Here is a 20,354-nt window from a genome sequence, read left to right as displayed (position 1 = left end):
CTGGTTAAATGGTCTGATGGACATTTGACTTCCACTTCATCACAATTCATATCTAAATTCAATTTAAAAAAGAAAACATACGTTTGAGGGTTGTTTCTCACCATTCTGGTTACCTCTGAAACCCTATACTGACCATGTATGTTCTCCCATTAATTGTTATTGATCTACAGTTGTGGTTTGAACAGGCTCTAAACTGTAGTTTGATGTATTGATTGACAGCCAGTCGCAGGAGACTCATTTGTCAGGGTCCTCTATCCCCCAGAGAGAGGGAGAGGGAAAGAGTGGGACCGCTAGAAAGAGTGGTAGAGCGTGAGAGGAGGGAGGGAGATAGAGCGAGAAGTATATAAAGATAGAGATTGATATGGGGAGAGAGGGGGGGCTGAGCGAGAGTAGCAGAGAGACAAGGCATCCCAATCATGGATGTCCAGTAATCCCAGGAGGTCCCAGCCAGCGTGATTGATAGGAGCCGTGTTGGAGTGTGCATTTGTGTGTGTTTGCTCGCACAATGTGCTGAGCCTTGGTCTTAGTGAAATGAATGAATGGGTCATCATGGGAGATTGATTCTCTGTGGGTTAGAGAGGGCAACATTTATTGAGTCCTATGACATCTTCAACAGGTTTTACTTGTTCACTCAGCTTGTTTTCTTTTACAAAAAAAAAACAAAAAAAACTCATGAAGTCATTGTGATTCAAATAGTTGTGCGTTTGCGTCAGCTTAATTTGGAGAGCGAGACTGAGATGGTCAGTGAGACGGGCAGAGTGAGACCGAGAGAGACCGGGCAGAGTGAGGCACCGGGAGAGACCGGGCAGAGTGAGGCACCGGGAGAGACCGGGCAGAGTGAGGCACCGGGAGAGACCGGGCAGAGTGAGGCACCGGGAGAGACCGGGCAGAGTGAGACACCGGGCAGAGTGAGAAAGAGAGAGAGCAGAATTGTTGAGCAGAATTGGGTCAATACCCCCTCATTCGAATAGAAAAAAAGAGCCATCAATTTTTTACAACCACCTAAAAACAAGTGACCCCAAAACATTCCATCACACAACTCTACAATGTCAAGAGATGAAAAAGTAGAAGAGTCCCCTCAGCCAGCTGGTTCTGAGGCTCAGTTCACCAACCCAAACCAACCCCATAGAGCCTCAGGACAGCACTCAGAAAATTTGGCCCAACCAAATCATCACAAAACAAAGAGCGAGATAGAGAGCGAGATTGGGCAGAGCGAGAGAGAGAGCGAGACTGGGCAGCGAGAGAGAGCGAGACTGGGCAGCGAGAGAGAGAGAGACTGGGCAGAGCGAGAGAGACTGGGCAGAGCGAGAGAGACTGGGCAGAGCGAGAGAGACTGGGCAGAGAGAGAGAGCGAGAGAGACTGGGCAGAGCGAGAGAGAGTGACTGGGCAGAGCGAGAGAGAGAGACTGGGCAGAGCGAGAGAGAGAGACTGGGCAGAGCGAGAGAGAGAGACTGGGCAGAGCGAGAGAGAGACTGGGCAGAGCGAGAGAGAGAGACTGGGCAGAGCGAGAGAGAGCAAGACTGGGCAGAGCGAGAGAGAGCGAGCCTGGGCAGAGCGAGAGAGAGCGAGCCTGGGCAGAGCGAGAGAGAGCGAGCCTGGGCAGAGCGAGAGAGAGCGAGACTGGGCAGAGCGAGAGAGAGCGAGACTGGGCAGAGCGAGAGAGCGAGACTGGGCAGAGCGAGAGAGCGAGAGAGCGAGACTGGGCAGAGCGAGAGAGCGAGACTGGGCAGAGCGAGAGAGCGAGACTGGGCAGAGCGAGAGAGCGAGACTGGGCAGAGCGAGAGAGCGAGACTGGGCAGAGCGAGAGAGCGAGACTGGGCAGAGCGAGAGAGCGAGACTGGGCAGAGCGAGAGAGAGAGACTGGGCAGAGCGAGAGAGAGAGACTGGGCAGAGCGAGAGAGAGAGACTGGGCAGAGCGAGAGAGAGAGACTGGGCAGAGCGAGAGAGAGAGACTGGGCAGAGCGAGATGGAGAGAGAGACTGGGCAGAGCGAGATGGAGAGAGAGACTGGGCAGAGCGAGATGGAGAGAGAGACTGGGCAGAGCGAGATGGAGAGAGAGACTGGGCAGAGCGAGATGGAGAGAGAGACTGGGCAGAGCGAGATGGAGAGAGAGACTGGGCAGAGCGAGATGGAGAGAGAGACTGGGCAGAGCGAGATGGAGAGAGAGACTGGGCAGAGCGAGATGGAGAGAGAGATTGGGCAGAGCGAGATGGAGAGAGAGATTGGGCAGAGCGAGATGGAGAGAGAGATTGGGCAGAGCGAGATGGAGAGAGAGATTGGGCAGAGCGAGATGGAGAGAGAGATTGGGCAGAGCGAGATGGAGAGAGAGATTGGGCAGAGCGAGATGGAGAGAGAGATTGGGCAGAGCGAGATGGAGAGAGAGAGACAGAGACTGGGCAGAGCGAGATGGAGAGAGAGAGACAGAGACTGGGCAGAGCGAGAGAGAGAGACAGACACTGGGCAGAGAGCGAGACAGAGACTGGGCAGAGCGAGAGAGAGAGAGAGACAGAGACTGGGCAGAGCGAGAGAGAGACAGAGACAGAGACTGGGCAGAGCGAGAGAGAGACAGAGACTGGGCAGAGCGAGAGAGAGACAGAGACTGGGCAGAGCGAGAGAGAGAGAGAGACAGAGACTGGGCAGAGCGAGAGAGAGAGAGAGACAGAGACTGGGCAGAGCGAGAGAGAGACAGAGACTGGGCAGAGCGAGAGAGAGACAGAGACTGGGCAGAGCGAGAGAGAGACAGAGACTGGGCAGAGCGAGAGAGAGACAGAGACTGGGCAGAGCGAGAGAGAGACAGAGACTGGGCAGAGCGAGAGAGAGACAGAGACTGGGCAGAGCGAGAGAGAGACAGAGACTGGGCAGAGCGAGAGAGAGACAGAGACTGGGCAGAGCGAGAGAGAGACAGAGACTGGGCAGAGCGAGAGAGAGACAGAGACTGGGCAGAGCGAGAGAGAGACAGAGACAGAGACTGGGCAGAGCGAGAGAGAGACAGAGACAGACACTGGGCAGAGCGAGAGAGAGACAGAGACAGACACTGGGCAGAGCGAGAGAGAGACAGAGACAGACACTGGGCAGAGCGAGAGAGAGACAGAGACAGACACTGGGCAGAGCGAGAGAGAGACAGAGACAGACACTGGGCAGAGCGAGAGAGAGACAGAGACAGACACTGGGCAGAGCGAGAGGGAGACAGAGACAGACACTGGGCAGAGCGAGAGAGAGAGAGACAGAGACTGGGCAGAGCGAGAGAGAGACAGAGACCGGGCAGAGCGAGAGAGAGACAGAGACCGGGCAGAGTGAGACACCGAGAGAGACCGGGCAGAGTGAGACACCGGGAGAGACCGGGCAGAGTGAGAGACCGGGCAGAGTGAGACACCGGGAGACACCGGGCAGAGTGAGAAAGAGAGAGAGAGAGAGCAGAATTGTTGAGCAGAATTGGGTCAATACCCCCTCATTCGAATAGAAAAAAAGAGCCATCAATTTTTTACAACCACCTAAAAACAAGTGACCCCAAAACATTCCATCACACAACTCTACAATGTCAAGAGATGAAAAAGTAGAAGAGTCCCCTCAGCCAGCTGGTTCTGAGGCTCAGTTCACCAACCCAAACCAACCCCATAGAGCCTCAGGACAGCACTCAGAAAATTTGGCCCAACCAAATCATCACAAAACAAAGAGCGAGATGCAGAGCGAGAGAGACTGGGCGGAGCGAGAGAGAGAGAGAGAGCGAGAGAGACTGGGCAGAGCGGGAGAGAGAGACTGGGCAGAGCGAGAGAGAGCGAGACTGGGCAGCGAGAGAGAGAGAGACTGGGCAGAGAGAGAGAGAGAGAGAGACTGGGCAGAGCGAGAGAGAGAGAGAGAGACTGGGCAGAGAGAGAGAGAGAGAGAGACTGGGCAGAGCGAGAGAGAGAGAGAGAGACTGGGCAGAGCGAGAGAGAGAGAGACTGGGCAGAGCGAGAGAGAGAGAGAGACTGGGCAGAGCGAGAGAGAGCGAGAGAGACTGGGCAGAGAGAGACTGGGCAGAGAGAGAGAGAGCGAGACTGGGCAGAGCGAGAGAGAGACTGGGCAGAGCGAGAGCGAGACTAGGCAGAGCCAGAGAGAGCGAGACTAGGCAGAGCGAGAGAGAGCGAGACTGGGCAGAGCGAGAGAGAGAGAGCGAGACTGGGCAGAGCGAGAGAGAACGAGACTGGGCAGAGCGAGAGAGAGAGCGAGAGAGACTGGGCAGAGCGAGAGAGAGCGAGACTGGGCAGCGAGAGAGAGCGAGACTGGGCAGCGAGAGAGAGAGAGACTGGGCAGAGAGAGATGGAGAGAGAGATTGGGCAGAGCGAGATGGAGAGAGAGATTGGGCAGAGCGAGATGGAGAGAGAGATTGGGCAGAGCGAGATGGAGAGAGAGACTGGGCAGAGCGAGATGGAGAGAGAGACTGGGCAGAGCGAGGTGGAGAGAGAGACTGGGCAGAGCGAGATGGAGAGAGAGACTGGGCAGAGCGAGAGAGAGAGAGCGAGACTAGGCAGAGCGAGAGAGAGCGAGACTGGGCAGAGCGAGAGAGAGAGAGCGAGACTGGGCAGAGCGAGACTGGGCAGAGCGAGAGAGAGAGAGTGAGACTGGGAAGAGAGAGAGAGCGAGACTGGGAAGAGAGAGAGAGCGAGACTGGGCAGAGCGAGAGAGAGAGACTGGGCAGAGCGAGAGAGAGACTGGGCAGAGCGAGAGAGAGAGAGACTGGGCAGAGCGAGAGAGAGAGAGACTGTGCAGAGAGAGCGAGAGAGAGAGACTGTGCAGAGAGAGCGAGAGAGAGAGACTGGGCAGAGAGAGCGAGAGAGAGAGACAGAGACTGGGCAGAGCGAGAGAGAGAGAGACAGAGACTGGGCAGAGCGAGAGAGAGAGAGACAGAGACTGGGCAGAGCGAGAGAGAGAGAGACAGAGACTGGGCAGAGCGAGAGAGAGAGAGAGAGACTGGGCAGAGCGAGAGAGAGAGCGAGAGAGACAGAGACTGGGCAGAGAGAGAGAGAGAGAGAGAGAGAGAGACTGGGCAGAGAGAGAGAGACAGACTGGGCAGAGCGAGAGAGAGGGAGAGACAGAGACTGGGCAGAGCGAGAGAGAGGGAGAGACAGAGACTGGGCAGAGCGAGAGAGAGGGAGAGACAGAGACTGGGCAGAGCGAGAGAGAGACAGAGACAGAGACTGGGCAGAGCGAGAGAGAGACAGAGACAGAGACTGGGCAGAGCGAGAGAGAGACAGAGACAGAGACTGGGCAGAGCGAGAGAGAGAGAGAGACAGAGACTGGGCAGAGCGAGAGAGAGAGAGCGAGACTGGGCAGAGCGAGAGAGAGCGAGACTGGGCAGAGCGAGAGAGCGAGACTGGGCAGAGCGAGAGAGTGAGACTGGGCAGAGCGAGAGAGTGAGACTGGGCAGAGCGAGAGAGAGCGAGACTGGGGAGCGAGAGAGAGGGAGACTGGGCAGAGAGAGAGAGCGAGACTGGGCAGAGAGAGAGAGAGCGAGACTGGGGAGCGAGAGAGAGGGAGACTGGGCAGAGAGAGAGAGCGAGACTGGGCAGAGAGAGAGAGCGAGACTCGGCAGAGCGAGAGAGAGCGAGACTCGGCAGAGCGAGAGAGAGCGAGACTAGGCAGAGCGAGAGAGAGCGAGACTAGGCAGAGCGAGAGAGAGAGAGCGAGTCTAGGCAGAGAGAGAGAGAGCGAGACTGGGCAGAGCGAGAGAGAGAGAGCGAGACTGGGCAGAGCGAGAGAGAGAGAGCGAGACTAGGCAGAGAGAGAGAGAGCGAGACTAGGCAGAGCGAGAGAGAGCGAGACTAGGCAGAGCGAGAGAGAGCGAGACTAGGCAGAGCGAGAGAGAGCGAGACTAGGCAGAGCGAGAGAGAGAGAGCGAGACTAGGCAGAGAGAGAGAGAGCGAGACTGGGCAGAGCGAGACTGGGCAGAGCGAGAGAGAGAGAGCTAGACTGGGCAGAGAGAGAGAGAGAGAGAGAGACTGGGCAGAGCGAGAGAGAGAGACTGGGCAGAGCGAGAGAGAGAGACTGGGCAGAGCGAGAGAGAGACTGGGCAGAGCGAGAGAGAGAGAGACTGGGCAGAGAGAGCGAGAGAGAGAGACTGGGCAGAGAGAGCGAGAGAGAGAGACTGGGCAGAGAGAGCGAGAGAGAGAGACTGGGCAGAGAGAGCGAGAGAGAGAGACTGGGCAGAGAGAGCGAGAGAGAGAGACTGGGCAGAGAGAGCGAGAGAGAGAGACTGGGCAGAGAGAGCGAGAGAGAGAGACTGGGCAGAGAGAGCGAGAGAGAGAGACTGGGCAGAGAGAGCGAGAGACTGGGCAGAGAGAGCGAGAGAGAGAGACAGAGACTGGGCAGAGAGAGAGAGAGACAGAGACAGAGACTGGGCAGAGCGAGAGAGAGACAGAGAGACAGAGACTGGGCAGAGCGAGAGAGAGAGAGACAGAGACTGGGCAGAGAGAGAGAGAGAGACAGAGACTGGGCAGAGCGAGAGAGAGACAGAGACTGGGCAGAGCGAGAGAGAGAGAGAGACAGAGACTGGGCAGAGCGAGAGAGCGAGAGAGACAGAGACTGGGCAGAGCGAGAGAGAGAGAGAGAGAGACTGGGCAGAGCGAGAGAGACAGAGACTGGGCAGAGCGAGAGAGACAGAGACTGGGCAGAGAGAGAGAGAGAGAGAGAGAGAGAGACTGGGCAGAGCGAGAGAGAGAGACAGATACAGAGACTGGGCAGAGCGAGAGAGAGAGAGAGACAGAGACTGGGCAGAGCGAGAGAGAGAGAGAGACAGAGACTGGGCAGAGCGAGAGAGAGCGAGAGCGAGACTGGGCAGAGCGAGAGAGAGAGACTGGGCAGAGCGAGAGAGAGACTGTGCAGAACGAGCGAGAGAGAGACTGTGCAGAACGAGAGAGAGACTGTGCAGAACGAGAGAGAGAGAGACTGTGCAGAGCGAGAGAGAGAGAGACTGTGCAGAGAGAGCGAGAGAGAGAGACTGGGCAGAGAGAGCGAGAGAGAGAGAGACTGGGCAGAGCGAGAGAGAGAGACTGGGCAGAGCGAGAGAGAGAGACTGGGCAGAGCGAGAGAGAGGAGAGAGAGACTGTGCAGAGAGAACGAGAGAGAGAGACTGGGCAGAGAGAGCGAGAGAGAGAGAGACTGGGCAGAGAGAGCGAGAGAGAGAAACTGGGCAGAGAGAGCGAGAGAGAGGGCGAGAGAGAGAGACTGGGCAGAGCGAGAGAGACAGAGACTGGGCAGAGCGAGAGAGACAGAGACTGGGCAGAGCGAGAGAGAGAGAGAGACTGGGCAGAGCGAGAGAGAGAGAGACTGGGCAGAGCGAGAGAGAGAGAGACTGGGCAGAGCGAGCGAGAGAGAGAGAGAGAGAGAGAGACTGGGCAGAGAGAGAGAGAGAGAGACTGGGCAGAGCGAGAGAGAGAGAGACAGAGACTGGGCAGAGCGAGAGAGAGAGAGAGAGAGAGACAGAGACTGGGCAGAGCGAGAGAGAGAGAGAGAGAGAGAGAGACTGGGCAGAGCGAGAGAGAGAGAGAGAGAGACTGGGCAGAGCGAGAGAGACAGAGACTGGGCAGAGCGAGAGAGACAGAGACTGGGCAGAGAGAGAGGGAGAGAGAGAGAGACTGGGCAGAGCGAGAGAGAGAGACAGATACAGAGACTGGGCAGAGCGAGAGAGAGAGAGAGACAGAGACTGGGCAGAGCAAGAGAGAGAGAGAGACAGAGACTGGGCAGAGCGAGAGAGAGCGAGAGCGAGACTGGGCAGAGCGAGAGAGAGAGACTGGGCAGAGCGAGAGAGAGACTGTGCAGAACGAGCGAGAGAGAGACTGTGCAGAACGAGAGAGAGAGAGACTGTGCAGAACGAGAGAGAGAGAGAGACTGTGCAGAGCGAGAGAGAGAGAGACTGTGCAGAGAGAGCGAGAGAGAGAGAGACTGGGCAGAGCGAGAGAGAGACTGGGCAGAGCGAGAGAGAGGAGAGAGAGACTGTGCAGAGAGAACGAGAGAGACTGGGCAGAGAGAGCGAGAGAGAGAGAGACTGGGCAGAGAGAGCGAGAGAGAGAGACTGGGCAGAGAGAGCGAGAGAGAGGCGAGAGAGAGAGACTGGGCAGAGCGAGAGAGACAGAGACTGGGCAGAGCGAGAGAGACAGAGACTGGGCAGAGCGAGAGAGAGAGAGAGACTGGGCAGAGCGAGAGAGAGAGAGACTGGGCAGAGCGAGAGAGAGAGAGACTGGGCAGAGCGAGAGAGAGAGAGACTGGGAGAGACTGGGCAGAGAGAGAGAGAGAGAGAGACTGGGCAGAGAGAGAGAGAGAGAGACAGAGACTGGGCAGAGCGAGAGAGAGAGAGACAGAGACTGGGCAGAGCGAGAGAGAGAGAGAGAGAGAGAGAGAGACAGAGACTGGGCAGAGCGAGAGAGAGAGAGAGAGAGACAGAGACTGGGCAGAACGAGAGAGAGAGACAGAGACTGGGCAGAGCGAGAGAGAGAGAGAGCGAGAGAGAGAGACAGAGACTGGGCAGAGTGAGAGAGAGAGAGAGAGCGAGAGAGACAGACAGAGACTGGGCAGAGCGAGAGAGACAGAGACTGGGCAGAGAGAGAGAGAGAGAGAGACAGAGACTGGGCAGAGCGAGAGAGAGAGAGAGACAGAGACTGGGCAGAGCGAGAGAGAGAGAGAGAGAGAGAGAGACAGACTGGGCAGAGCGAGAGAGAGAGAGAGAGACAGAGACTGGGCAGAGCGAGAGAGAGAGACAGAGACTGGGCAGAGCGAGAGAGAGAGAGAGCGAGAGAGAGAGACAGAGACTGGGCAGAGTGAGAGAGAGAGAGAGAGCGAGAGAGACAGACAGAGACTGGGCAGAGCGAGAGAGACAGAGACTGGGCAGAGAGAGAGAGAGAGACAGAGACTGGGCAGAGCGAGAGAGAGAGAGAGACAGAGACTGGGCAGAGCGAGAGAGAGAGAGAGACAGAGACTGGGCAGAGCGAGAGAGAGAGAGAGACAGAGACTGGGCAGAGCGAGAGAGAGAGAGAGACAGAGACTGGGCAGAGCGAGAGAGAGAGAGAGAGAGAGAGAGAGACAGACTGGGCAGAGCGAGAGAGAGAGAGAGAGACAGAGACTGGGCAGAGCGAGAGAGAGAGAGACAGAGACTGGGCAGAGCGAGAGAGAGAGAGAGCGAGAGAGAGAGACAGAGACTGGGCAGAGTGAGAGAGAGAGAGAGAGCGAGAGAGACAGACAGAGACTGGGCAGAGCGAGAGAGACAGAGACTGGGCAGAGAGAGAGAGAGAGACAGAGACTGGGCAGAGCGAGAGAGAGAGAGAGACAGAGACTGGGCAGAGCGAGAGAGAGAGAGAGACAGAGACTGGGCAGAGCGAGAGAGAGAGAGAGACAGAGACTGGGCAGAGCGAGAGAGAGAGAGAGACAGAGACTGGGCAGAGCGAGAGAGCGATACTGGGCAGAGCGAGAGAGAGAGAGCGAGACTGGGCAGAGCGAGAGAGAGAGAGCGAGAGAGAGCAGAGCGAGAGAGAGAGAGCGAGCGAGAGAGAGCGAGACTGGGCAGAGCGAGAGCGAGACTGGGCAGAGCGAGAGCGAGACTGGGCAGAGCGAGAGAGAGCGAGACTGGGCAGAGCGAGAGAGAGAGCGAGACTGGGTAGAGCGAGAGAGAGAGCGAGACTGGGCAGAGCGAGAGAGAGAGAGACTGTGCAGAGCGAGAGAGAGAGACTGCAGAGAGAGCGAGAGAGAGAGACTGCAGAGAGAGCGAAAGAGAGAGACTGGGCAGAGAGAGCGAGAGAGAGAGAGACTGGGCAGAGCGAGAGAGAGAGAGAGAGACAGAGACTGGGCAGAGCGAGAGAGAGCGAGAGAGACAGAGACTGGGCAGAGAGAGAGAGACAGAGACTGGGCAGAGCGAGAGAGAGAGACAGACAGAGACTGGGCAGAGCGAGAGAGAGAGAGAGAGACAGAGACTGGGCAGAGCGAGAGAGAGAGACAGAGACTGGGCAGAGAGAGAGAGAGAGACAGAGACAGAGACTGGGCAGAGCGAGCGAGAGAGAGAGAGAGAGAGACTGGGCAGAGCGAGCGAGAGAGAGAGAGAGACTGGGCAGAGCGAGAGAGAGAGAGAGAGAGACAGGGCAGAGCGCGAGAAAGAGAGAGAGACCGGGCAGAGCGAGAGAGAGAGAGACCGGGCAGAGAGAGAGAAAGAGACCGGGCAGAGAGAGAGAAAGAGACCGGGCAGAGCGAGGGAGAGAGAGCGACCGGGCAGAGCGAGGGAGAGAGAGAGACCGGGCAGAGCGAGGGAGAGCGACCGGGCAGAGCGAGGGAGACCGGGCAGAGATGGATGGAGGGAGACTGCTAGAGAGGATGGGCGCTTGAGAAGAACAGAGACGGAGAAAGAGAGAGAGAAATCTCCATCTTCCTTCCAACTGCCGTGATTCACTCATCCGTAGCTACCCACTGATGATTTGTCCCCTGTAATTATACCTCGCAAGCTTGGTCAGGAAAACGTTATTCTTAAATCCCCACTCGATGCGGGCGTAATCATTTAAACCTGTTGTCTGGCTTGTCTTAGGGACGCCGCCTGTAATTGAAACATTAGTGCTTCTGGTCTATATGTGGCTGGTGGGTCTGCGTGCGCCCCACGTTCCCATTTTAATCACATCCTTGATCAGAGACTACACACTCAGGAGTTTGTGTGCGTATGAGTAAGTGAAAGAGAGGGTGTGTGTGTGTGTATCTGTTGTGTGTGTGTCTGTGCATCTGTCTCATTTGTGTGGGTGTGTGTCTTGTGTTGAGTCCAGTGTTCACCTGAAAGCATCTCTAGTGTTATTGACTTGCCTCCTGAGTGATGCCAGGGCTGAAGAACCCATGCATGGTTTCTTACTCAATACGAAGTTGACTCAATACGTGATATGTACTTACAGCCTTATTACCCGTGAACAGATGTGAAAACGAATGGAAGCATTTGCTCAAACATATTGAGCACGTTCATACATTTTTTTCAGTGCCTTGCCATGAAGACGGTATGATTGGTGGGTTGCTGAGGTGTGTGTGCTCCATTATGGTGGGCCGATATGTCAAATCAATTTGAATGTTTGTTTTTGCACGATATTCCAAATGCCTGTATTTGCAAGAATCAAGGTTTTGTTTTATTTTTATTTTTTCATTTTCATGTGCGTTTGTGTCTTCTTGTTCTCATGCTGTCTTTTTGGTCTCATCTCCTTCTGTGCTGTGTGCGCCTTCCCATTTACACCAGAGATCTGTAATGTAATGATGAGATGCTCATGTCTCCGCCGTAACAATTGTAGTCGTTGCCCCAAAGTCGGGTTGGCAGGCGACAAGTTTACGTCCAAAGTAACCCCGTAGAAATACATGTGGCTTATTTTTGGACAGAGTGAAACCCCTCACTTCACCTCTCTGTTTACATACACAGCAAGTCCCTCCCCCTGCCACTCACAAAAACAAAGATGAAAGATCACTTCTACCGCTGGCAAGCTGTTTCAACTCACAAATTGCATTTGAGGTTTGGCCCAACGGAATTGGTCAAATAGACACCGATACACATTGAGAAGTTAACCTCTCTGACAATACCCTTCTATGTGTCATCACTACTAATACGGGAGTATCAACATTGATTCTGGCAAATGAATGCTCATTTTGCCGTATCTCTAGCAGCATTTTACCCAAAGACTGTTATACTAGCTGTCTAGTCTGTGTTTTATACATGTGAGAAATAAGTCAGGCCACTTGATTTCAATATCTGAACAAAGTGGACAAGCTGCAGTTGGAGACAGACACAGGGGTGGGTTCGTAACAATTCAACTGTCCTGCCTTTTTAACTAGCAAGTAGATCCACGTTTGCTAAACTGGAAGTATCAAGATTAGCTGGCTACTCACGAGCACGTGGGCTTGTTCTTGAGAGATTGTTTGAGAACTGTGTTAATTTTCTATAATGCCTGCGACAATAAGTTAGTCATTATTAGTTCATGTGCATTATGCGTGGTACTGATTTAATTTATTTTTTACAAAAAGGCCACTTTAAAAGACTGACTTGAAAGCCAGATCAGTGATTATTGTAAAAAAATATATATAAAAAATAATAATAAAAGCAGGTTAAACTATGATTAAAATAATACAATTTCTTAGTTAATCTTGGTTAATGGTTGTGGGAGGCTTGTATTTAGCATAGGGGTAATTTCACAAGCCCTGGATTCATTAGATTATTGCTGACTGTTTTAAATGTAGTGTATCTGTAATGAATACTCAGGGAGAAAAGGGTGTAGATTCACACGCAGAGCGCAGCAGGTCTTTATTTCGCCTTTGCAGCTGGCAGGAATCATGGTCATACACAGGTAGGCAAACAGGCAGGTGAAACAACTACGACTGAAGGCTCTAACTGGTTCTCACAAACGAGCTAGGAAAAGGCTCAGTACAGTCGTGGCCCACAATTTTGAGAATGACACAAATATTGATTTCCACAAAGTTTGCTGCTTCAGTGTCTTTAGATATTTTTGTCAGATGTTGCTATGGAATACTGAAGTATAATTACAAGCATTTCATAAGTGTCAAAGGCTGTTATTGACAATTACATGAAGTTGATGCAAAGTGTCAATATTTTCAGTGTTGACCCTTCTTTTTCAAGACCTCTGCAATCCGCCCTGGCATGCTGTCAATTAACTTCTCGGCCACATTACGACTGAGGGCTGCCCAGACTTGCATAATCAATGCTTGGAGTTTGTCCGAATTTGTGGGTTTTTGTTTGTCCACCCGTCTCTTGAGGATTGACCACAAGTTCTCAATGGGTTTAAGGTCTAGGGAGTTTCCTGGCCATGGACTCAAAATATCGATGTTTTGTTCCCCGAGCCACTTAGTTATCACTTTTGCCTAATGGCAAGGTGCTCCATCATGCTGGAAAAGGCATTGTTCATCACCAAACTGTTCCTGGATGGTTGGGAGAAGTTGCTCTCGGAAGGATGTATGAACTGAACTAAATAAGGTGCTGATGAGACCAGGTAACTAACACCGGTAAAATCAATGAACAAAAAGGAAAGACAGGGCTACGTTCAAGAACACAAAGAAACAGGGCTACGTTCTAGAACACAAAGAAACAGGGCTACGTTCTAGAACACAAAGAAACAGGGCTACGTTCTAGAACCCAACGAAACAGAACACAAGGTTGACTAAGAAAATAAATACAGAACCTTGCAGCATTTGACATTTTAACTGACCTGAAAAGCTTATTTAGAGAGAAAATGTGAATTACCCATAAGTAAAAAAAAAATATAAAAAAATTATTATAATAATATCGGGACAATTTTTAAGCCATATCGTCCAGCCCTATGCTCCGTCCGTCCAAACTCACTTGGAATGGTTCTTATCTTTAATGGTTGATCTTTTTTCCACTTGGGAAATCCCTTATGACAGACAACGTCACCGGCTGTCATTTCTCTGTCTCTGTCCCTCCCTGTCTCTCCCCCTGTCTCTCTCTGGAATGACTCACCCAATATGACACCAACACCAAATTGGGTCCTGACGACCTGTCTCCCTAGCAACCAGCCCATCTCACCGGCGTTAATGCAGCGTGGCACACAGCGAGACTAAGTGACCGAACGGGAGGAACACACAGCACAAATGCATATCTCTCTCCACAGGCCGAGGAAAAGGAGGGCACTGTCTGTCAGTGTGGGGCGATGGGAGCTTTCAAATGTGTGTTTTTAGTGTGTGCGTGCCTTCCCCTGGTGTTCTAATGGTCATTGAGGAGACCTCTGTGCTCAGAATGACAAGCTGCTGACTCATTCAGGCTGCATCTCAAATGGCACCCTAGTCCCTACATAGTGCACTACTTTTGACCAAAACACTATGTAGGGAATAGGGTGCCATTTGGGATGCAGACACACAGTCAGTCAGACACCAGGCAGCAGATGCTTCAGGCTGTGTCTGAAATGGCACCATATTCCCTATATAGTCCACTATTTTAAAAGGCACTAGTGCCTTCAGAACGTATTCAGACCCCTTTTTCAAAATGTTGTTAGGTTACAGCCTTATTGTAAATGGATTAAATTGTGTTTTTTCCCCCCATCATCAATCAACACACAATATGCCATCATGACAAAGCAAAAACGGGTAAAAAAAATAATAATAATAATTAAAAAATGAAATTTACCTAAGTATTCAGATGCTTTACTGAGTGCTTTGTTAAAGCACCTTTGGCAGTGATTACAGCCGCAGGTCTTCTTGGGTTTGACGCTACAAGCTTGGCACACCTGTATTTGGGGAGTTTCCCCTATTCTTCTCTGCAGATCTTCTGCAAGCTCTGTAAGGTTGGATGGGGAGCATTCCTGCACAGCTGTTTTCAGATCTCTCCAGACAAGTTCGATTGAGTTCAAGTCCGTTCTCTGGCTGTGCCACTACAGCCCTATCGATGAGAATGGGGTTGTACTCGGTCCTCCTTTTTCTGTAGTCCACAATCATCTCCCCTGATCAAGACAGAGGATATGATTGTGGACTACAGAAAAAGGAGGACCGAGCAAGCCCCCATTCTCATCGATAGGGCTATAGTGGAGCAGGTTGAGAGCTTCAAGTTCCTTGGTGTCCATATCACCAAAAAACTATCATGGTCCAAACACCAAGACAGTCGTGAAGAGGGCAGGACAATGCGTATTCCCCCTCTGGTTGCATCACCTCCTGCATTTACATTTACATTTCCATTACATTTAAGTCATTTAGCAGACGCTCTTATCCAGAGCGACTTACAAATTGGTGCGTTCACCTTATGACATCTAGTGGAACAGCCACTTTACAATAGTGCATCTAAATCTTTTAAGGGGGGTGAGAAGGATTACTTTATCCTATCCTAGGTATTCCTTAAAGAGGTGGGGTTTCAGGTGTCTCCGGAAGGTGGTGATTGACTCCGCTGTCCTGGCGTCGTGAGGGAGTTCGTTCCACCATTGGGGGGCCAGAGCAGCGAACAGTTTTGACTGGGCTGAGCGGGAACTGTACTTCCTCAGTGGTAGGGAGGCGAGCAGGCCAGAGGCGGATGAACGCAGTGCCCTTGTTTGGGTGTAGGGCCTGATCAGAGCCTGGAGGTACTGAGGTGCCGTTCCCCTCACAGCTCCGTAGGCAAGCACCATGGTCTTGTAGCGGATGCGAGCTTCAACTGGAAGCCAGTGGAGAGAGCGGAGGAGCGGGGTGACGTGAGAGAACTTGGGAAGGTTGAACACCAGACGGGCTGCGGCGTTCTGGATGAGTTGTAGGGGTTTAATGGCACAGGCAGGGAGCCCAGCCAACAGCGAGTTGCAGTAATCCAGACGGGAGATGACAAGTGCCTGGATTAGGACCTGCGCCGCTTCCTGTGTGAGGCAGGGTCGTACTCTGCGGATGTTGTAGAGCGTGAACCTACAGGAATGGGCCACTGCCTTGATGTTAGTTGAGAACGACAGGGTGTTGTCCAGGATCACGCCAAGGTTCTTAGCGCTCTGGGAGGAGGACACAATGGAGTTGTCAACCGTGATGGCGAGATCATGGAACGGGCAGTCCTTCCCCGGGAGGAAGAGCAGCTCCGTCTTGCCGAGGTTCAGCTTGAGGTGGTGATCCGTCATCCACACTGATATGTCTGCCAGACATGCAGAGATGCGATTCGCCACCTGGTCATCAGAAGGGGGAAAGGAGAAGATTAATTGTGTGTCGTCTGCATAGCAATGATAGGAGAGACCATGTGAGGTTATGACAGAGCCAAGTGACTTGGTGTATAGCGAGAATAGGAGAGGGCCTAGAACAGAGCCCTGGGGGACACCAGTGGTGAGAGCACGTTGTGTGGAGACGGATTCTCGCCACGCCACCTGGTAGGAGCGACCTGTCAGGTAGGACGCAATCCAAGCGTGGGCCACGCCGGAGATGCCCAACTCGGAGAGGGTGGAGAGGAGGATCTGATGGTTCACAGTATCGAAGGCAGCCGATAGGTCTAGAAGGATGAGAGCAGAGGAGAGAGAGTTAGCTTTAGCAGTGCGGAGCGCCTCCGTGATACAGAGAAGAGCAGTCTCAGTTGAATGACTAGTCTTGAAACCTGACTGATTTGGATCAAGAAGGTAATTCTGAGAGAGATAGCGGGAGAGCTGGCCAAGGACGGCACGTTCAAGAGTTTTGGAGAGAAAAGAAAGAAGGGATACTGGTCTGTAGTTGTTGACATCGGAGGGATCGAGTGTAGGTTTTTTCAGAAGGGGTGCAACTCTCGCTCTCTTGAAGACGGAAGGGACGTAGCCAGCGGTCAGGGATGAGTTGATGAGCGAGGTGAGGTAAGGGAGAAGGTCTCCGGAAATGGTCTGGAGAAGAGAGGAGGGGATAGGGTCAAGCGGGCAGGTTGTTGGGCGGCCGGCCGTCACAAGACGCAAGATTTCATCTGGAGAAAGAGGTCAGAGCACAGGGTAGGGCAGTGTGAGCAGAACCAGCGGTGTCGTTTGACTTAGCAAACGAGGATCGGATGTCGTCGACCTTCTTTTCAAAATGGTTGACGAAGTCATCTGCAGAGAGGGAGGGGGGGGATTCAGGAGGGAGGAGAAGGTGGCAAAGAGCTTCCTAGGGTTAGAGGCAGATGCTTGGAATTTAGAGTGGTAGAAAGTGGCTTTAGCAGCAGAGACAGAAGAGGAAAATGTAGAGAGGAGGGAGTGAAAGGATGCCAGGTCCGCAGGGAGGCGAGTTTTCCTCCATTTCCGCTCGGCTGCCCGGAGCCCTGTTCTGTGAGCTCGCAATGAGTCGTCGAGCCACGGAGCGGGAGGGGAGGACCGAGCCGGCCTGGAGGATAGGGGACATAGAGAGTCAAAGGATGCAGAAAGGGAGGAGAGGAGGGTTGAGGAGGCAGAATCAGGAGATAGGTTGGAGAAGGTTTGAGCAGAGGGAAGAGATGATAGGATGGAAGAGGAGAGAGAGTAGCGGGGAGAGAGAGCGAAGGTTGGGACGGCGCGATACCATCCGGAGTAGGGGCAGTGTGGGAAGTGTTGGATGAGAGCGAGAGGGAAAAGGATACAAGGTAGTGGTCGGAGACTTGGAGGGGTTGCAATGAGGTTAGTGGAAGAACAGCATCTAGTAAAGATGAGGTCGAGCGTATTGCCTGCCTTGTGAGTAGGGGGGAAGGTGAGAGGGTGAGGTCAAAAGAGGAGAGGAGTGGAAAGAAGGAGGCAGAGAGGAATGAGTCAAAGGTAGACGTGGGGAGGTTAAAGTCGCCCAGAACTGTGAGAGGTGAGCCGTCCTCAGGAAAGGAGCTTATCAAGGCATCAAGCTCATTGATGAACTCTCCGAGGGAACCTGGAGGGCGATAAATGATAAGGATGTTAAGCTTGAAAGGGCTGGTAACTGTGACAGCATGGAATTCAAAGGAGGCGATAGACAGATGGGTAAGGGGAGAAAGAGAGAATGACCACTTGGGAGAGATGAGGATCCCGGTGCCACCACCCCGCTGACCAGAAGCTCTCGGGGTGTGCGGGAACACAAGTGGGCGGACGAAGAGAGAGCAGTAGGAGTAGCAGTGTTATCTGTGGTGATCCATGTTTCCGTCAGTGCCAAGAAGTCGAGGGACTGGAGGGAGGCATAGGCTGAGATGAACTCTGCCTTGTTGGCCGCAGATCGGCAGTTCCAGAGGCTACCGGAGACCTGGAACTCCACGTGGGTCGTGCGCGCTGGGACCACCAGATTAGGGTGGCCGCAGCCACGCGGTGTGGAGCGTTTGTATGGTCTGTGCAGAGAGGAGAGAACAGGGATAGACAGACACATAGTTGACAGGCTACAGAAGAGGCTACGCTAATGCAAAGGAGATTGGAATGACAAGTGGACTACACGTCTCGAATGTTCAGAAAGTTAAGCTTACGTAGCAAGAATCTTATTGACTAAAATGATTAAAATGATACCGTACTGCTGAAGTAGGCTAGCTGGCAGTGGCTGCGTTGTTGACTTTGTAGGCTAGCTGGCAGTGGCTGCGTTGTTGACACTACACTAATCAAGTCGTTCCGTTGAGTGTGATAGTTTCTACAGTGCTGCTATTCGGGGGCTAGCTGGCTAGCTGGCAGTGTTGATTACGTTACGTTGCGTTAAAAGAACGACAATAGCTGGCTAGCTAACCTAGAAAATCGCTCTAGACTACACAATTATCTTTGATACAAAGACGGCTATGTAGCTAGCTATGTAGCTAGCTACGATCAAACAAATCAAACCGTTGTACTGTAATGAAATGAAATTAAAATGTGATACTACCTGTGGAGCGAAGCGGAATGCGACCGGGTTGTTGAGTGAGGAAGTTCTATTCGGTGGACGTTGGCTAGCTGTTGGCTAGCTAGCAGTGTCTCCTACGTTAAGGATGACAAATAGCTGGCTAGCTAACCTCGGTAAATTAAGATAATCACTCTAAGACTACACACTCTAAACTACACAATTATCTTGGATACGAAGACAGCAAAGCCAACTATGTAGCTAGCTAACACTACACTAATCAGGTCATTCAGTTGAGTGTAATAGTTTTTACAGTGCTGCTATTCGGTAGACGGGGGACGTTAGCTAGCTGGCTAGCTGCTGGGCAGATAGCAGTGTAGACTACGTTAGGACGACGAAATACGATAATTACGCAATTATCTTTGATACAAAGACGGCTATGTAGCTAGCTAAGAAGAAATTGCTAAGATTAGACAAATCAAACCGTTGTACTATAGTGAAATGTAATGAAAAGTTATACAACCTGCGGACCGAAGTGCGAATGCGACCGCTCGCTCCAACCCGCTCGCTCCTGGTATGGCAACTGCACGGCCTCTGACCACAATTCACAATCCATTTTCATCATGGATCTCTCTGTGCTTTGTCTCCCAGTCTCTGCCACTGAAAACATGCCCATAGCCTGATGCTGCTACCACCATGCTTCATTGTAGGGATGGTGCAAGGTTTCGTCCTGACGTGACGCTGGCATCCAGGCCAAAGAGTTCAATCTTGGTTTCATCAGACCAGAAAATCTTGTTTCTCATGGTCTGAGAGTCTTTAGGTGGCTTTTAGCAAACTCCAAGCGGGCTGTCATGTGCCTTTTACTGAGGAGTGGCTTCCGTCTGGCCACTCTACCATAAAGGCCTAATTTGTGGAGTACTGCAGAGATGGTTGTCCTTCTGCAAGGTTCTCCCATCTCCACAGATGAGCTCTGTCAGAGTGACCATTGGGTTCTTGGTTACCTCCCTGACCAAGGCCCTTCTCCCCCGATTTCTCAGTTTGTCCGGGCAGCCAGCTCTAGGAAGAGTCTTTGTGGTTCCAAACTTCTTCCATTTAAGTGTGATCAAGGCCACTGTGTTCTTGGGGAACTTCAATGCTGTAGAAATGTTTTGGTAATCTTCCCCAGATCTGTGCCTCGACACAATCCTGTCTCGGCGCTCTACAGACAATTCCTTCGACCTCATGGCTCATTTACTAGAGGTGGACTCTATTCAAGTTGTAGAAACATCTCAAGGATGATCAATTGAAACAGGATGCACCTGAGCTCAATTTCGAGTCTCAAAGCCAAGGGTCTGAATACTTATGTAAATTAAGTATTTCTGTTTTGTGTGTTTAATACTTTGGAAATATTTCTTGACCTGTTTTTGTTTTGTCATTATGGGGTATTGGGTATAGGTTGCTGCGGAATTTTTTTTATTTCATCAATTTTAGAATAAGGCTACAACGTAACAAAATGTGGGAAAAGTCAAAGGGTCTGATTACTTTCCAAAGGCACTAGTGCACTACTTCAGTATGGTGCCATTTGGTACACTTTCCGTTATTGTATCTCCCTCCATGGAGTTATGAAGGCTTCTCCCCAAAAAATTCACTCAGTAACCTCTCTCCCCCCTCTTTCTCTCTTTCCATCTCTCCTCATCTCCCCTTTTACAGGACCTCCGAGAAGTGTGGCTCAACTACCCGCCCCATCCTCTGCAGGTTGGTTGGAAATAATCTATTTGTCTGTTTATCCCTGCAATGCTCAGAATGGATATTGTATATACAATGACGGCCTACCGGGGAACAGTGGGATAACTGCCTTGTACAGGGGTAGGATGACAGATTTTTACCTTGCCAAACCCATTCATTTGAATGGGTGTCCACATACTTTTGCATATATAGTGTATGTAAGGCCCCCCTCCCCATAGAGCACAGCTTTCCCTCACACACACACACATATACACACACACACTGTTCCAGTTATCCTCTCCACATGAGTTTTGCTGTCTGCTGTGGGATATGATCAATGTAAATGCTGCTAAAACAGTAGAAGACAGTAGCACACGTCTGTGTGTCTGGCGTGTGCCTAAAGCAGAAACGGCTCTTATGTATCGGTGCAGCAGGGGCGGTGTGTTGTGTGAACACACTCCATTTCTAGCGAGTTCACTCTGTTGTC

General features: G+C 52.1%; 1 protein-coding gene across 1 annotated transcript in view; it reads left to right on the top strand.

The window, feature by feature from the left end:
• Positions 1-20,354, top strand: part of LOC115105119 (ribonuclease 3-like) — a 149,515-nt gene that overhangs the window by 73,647 nt on the left and 55,514 nt on the right. The window contains 1 exon segment of the mRNA XM_065007134.1: positions 19,853-19,897. Within this exon segment, the coding sequence (XP_064863206.1) occupies positions 19,853-19,897 (45 nt within the window).

The sequence above is a fragment of the Oncorhynchus nerka genome, linkage group LG22 (genome assembly GCF_034236695.1).
Source record: "Oncorhynchus nerka isolate Pitt River linkage group LG22, Oner_Uvic_2.0, whole genome shotgun sequence".
Taxonomy (NCBI): domain Eukaryota; kingdom Metazoa; phylum Chordata; class Actinopteri; order Salmoniformes; family Salmonidae; genus Oncorhynchus; species Oncorhynchus nerka.
Note: the sequence above shows the minus strand (reverse complement) of the source record. Positions and strands in the feature narration are given on the sequence as shown.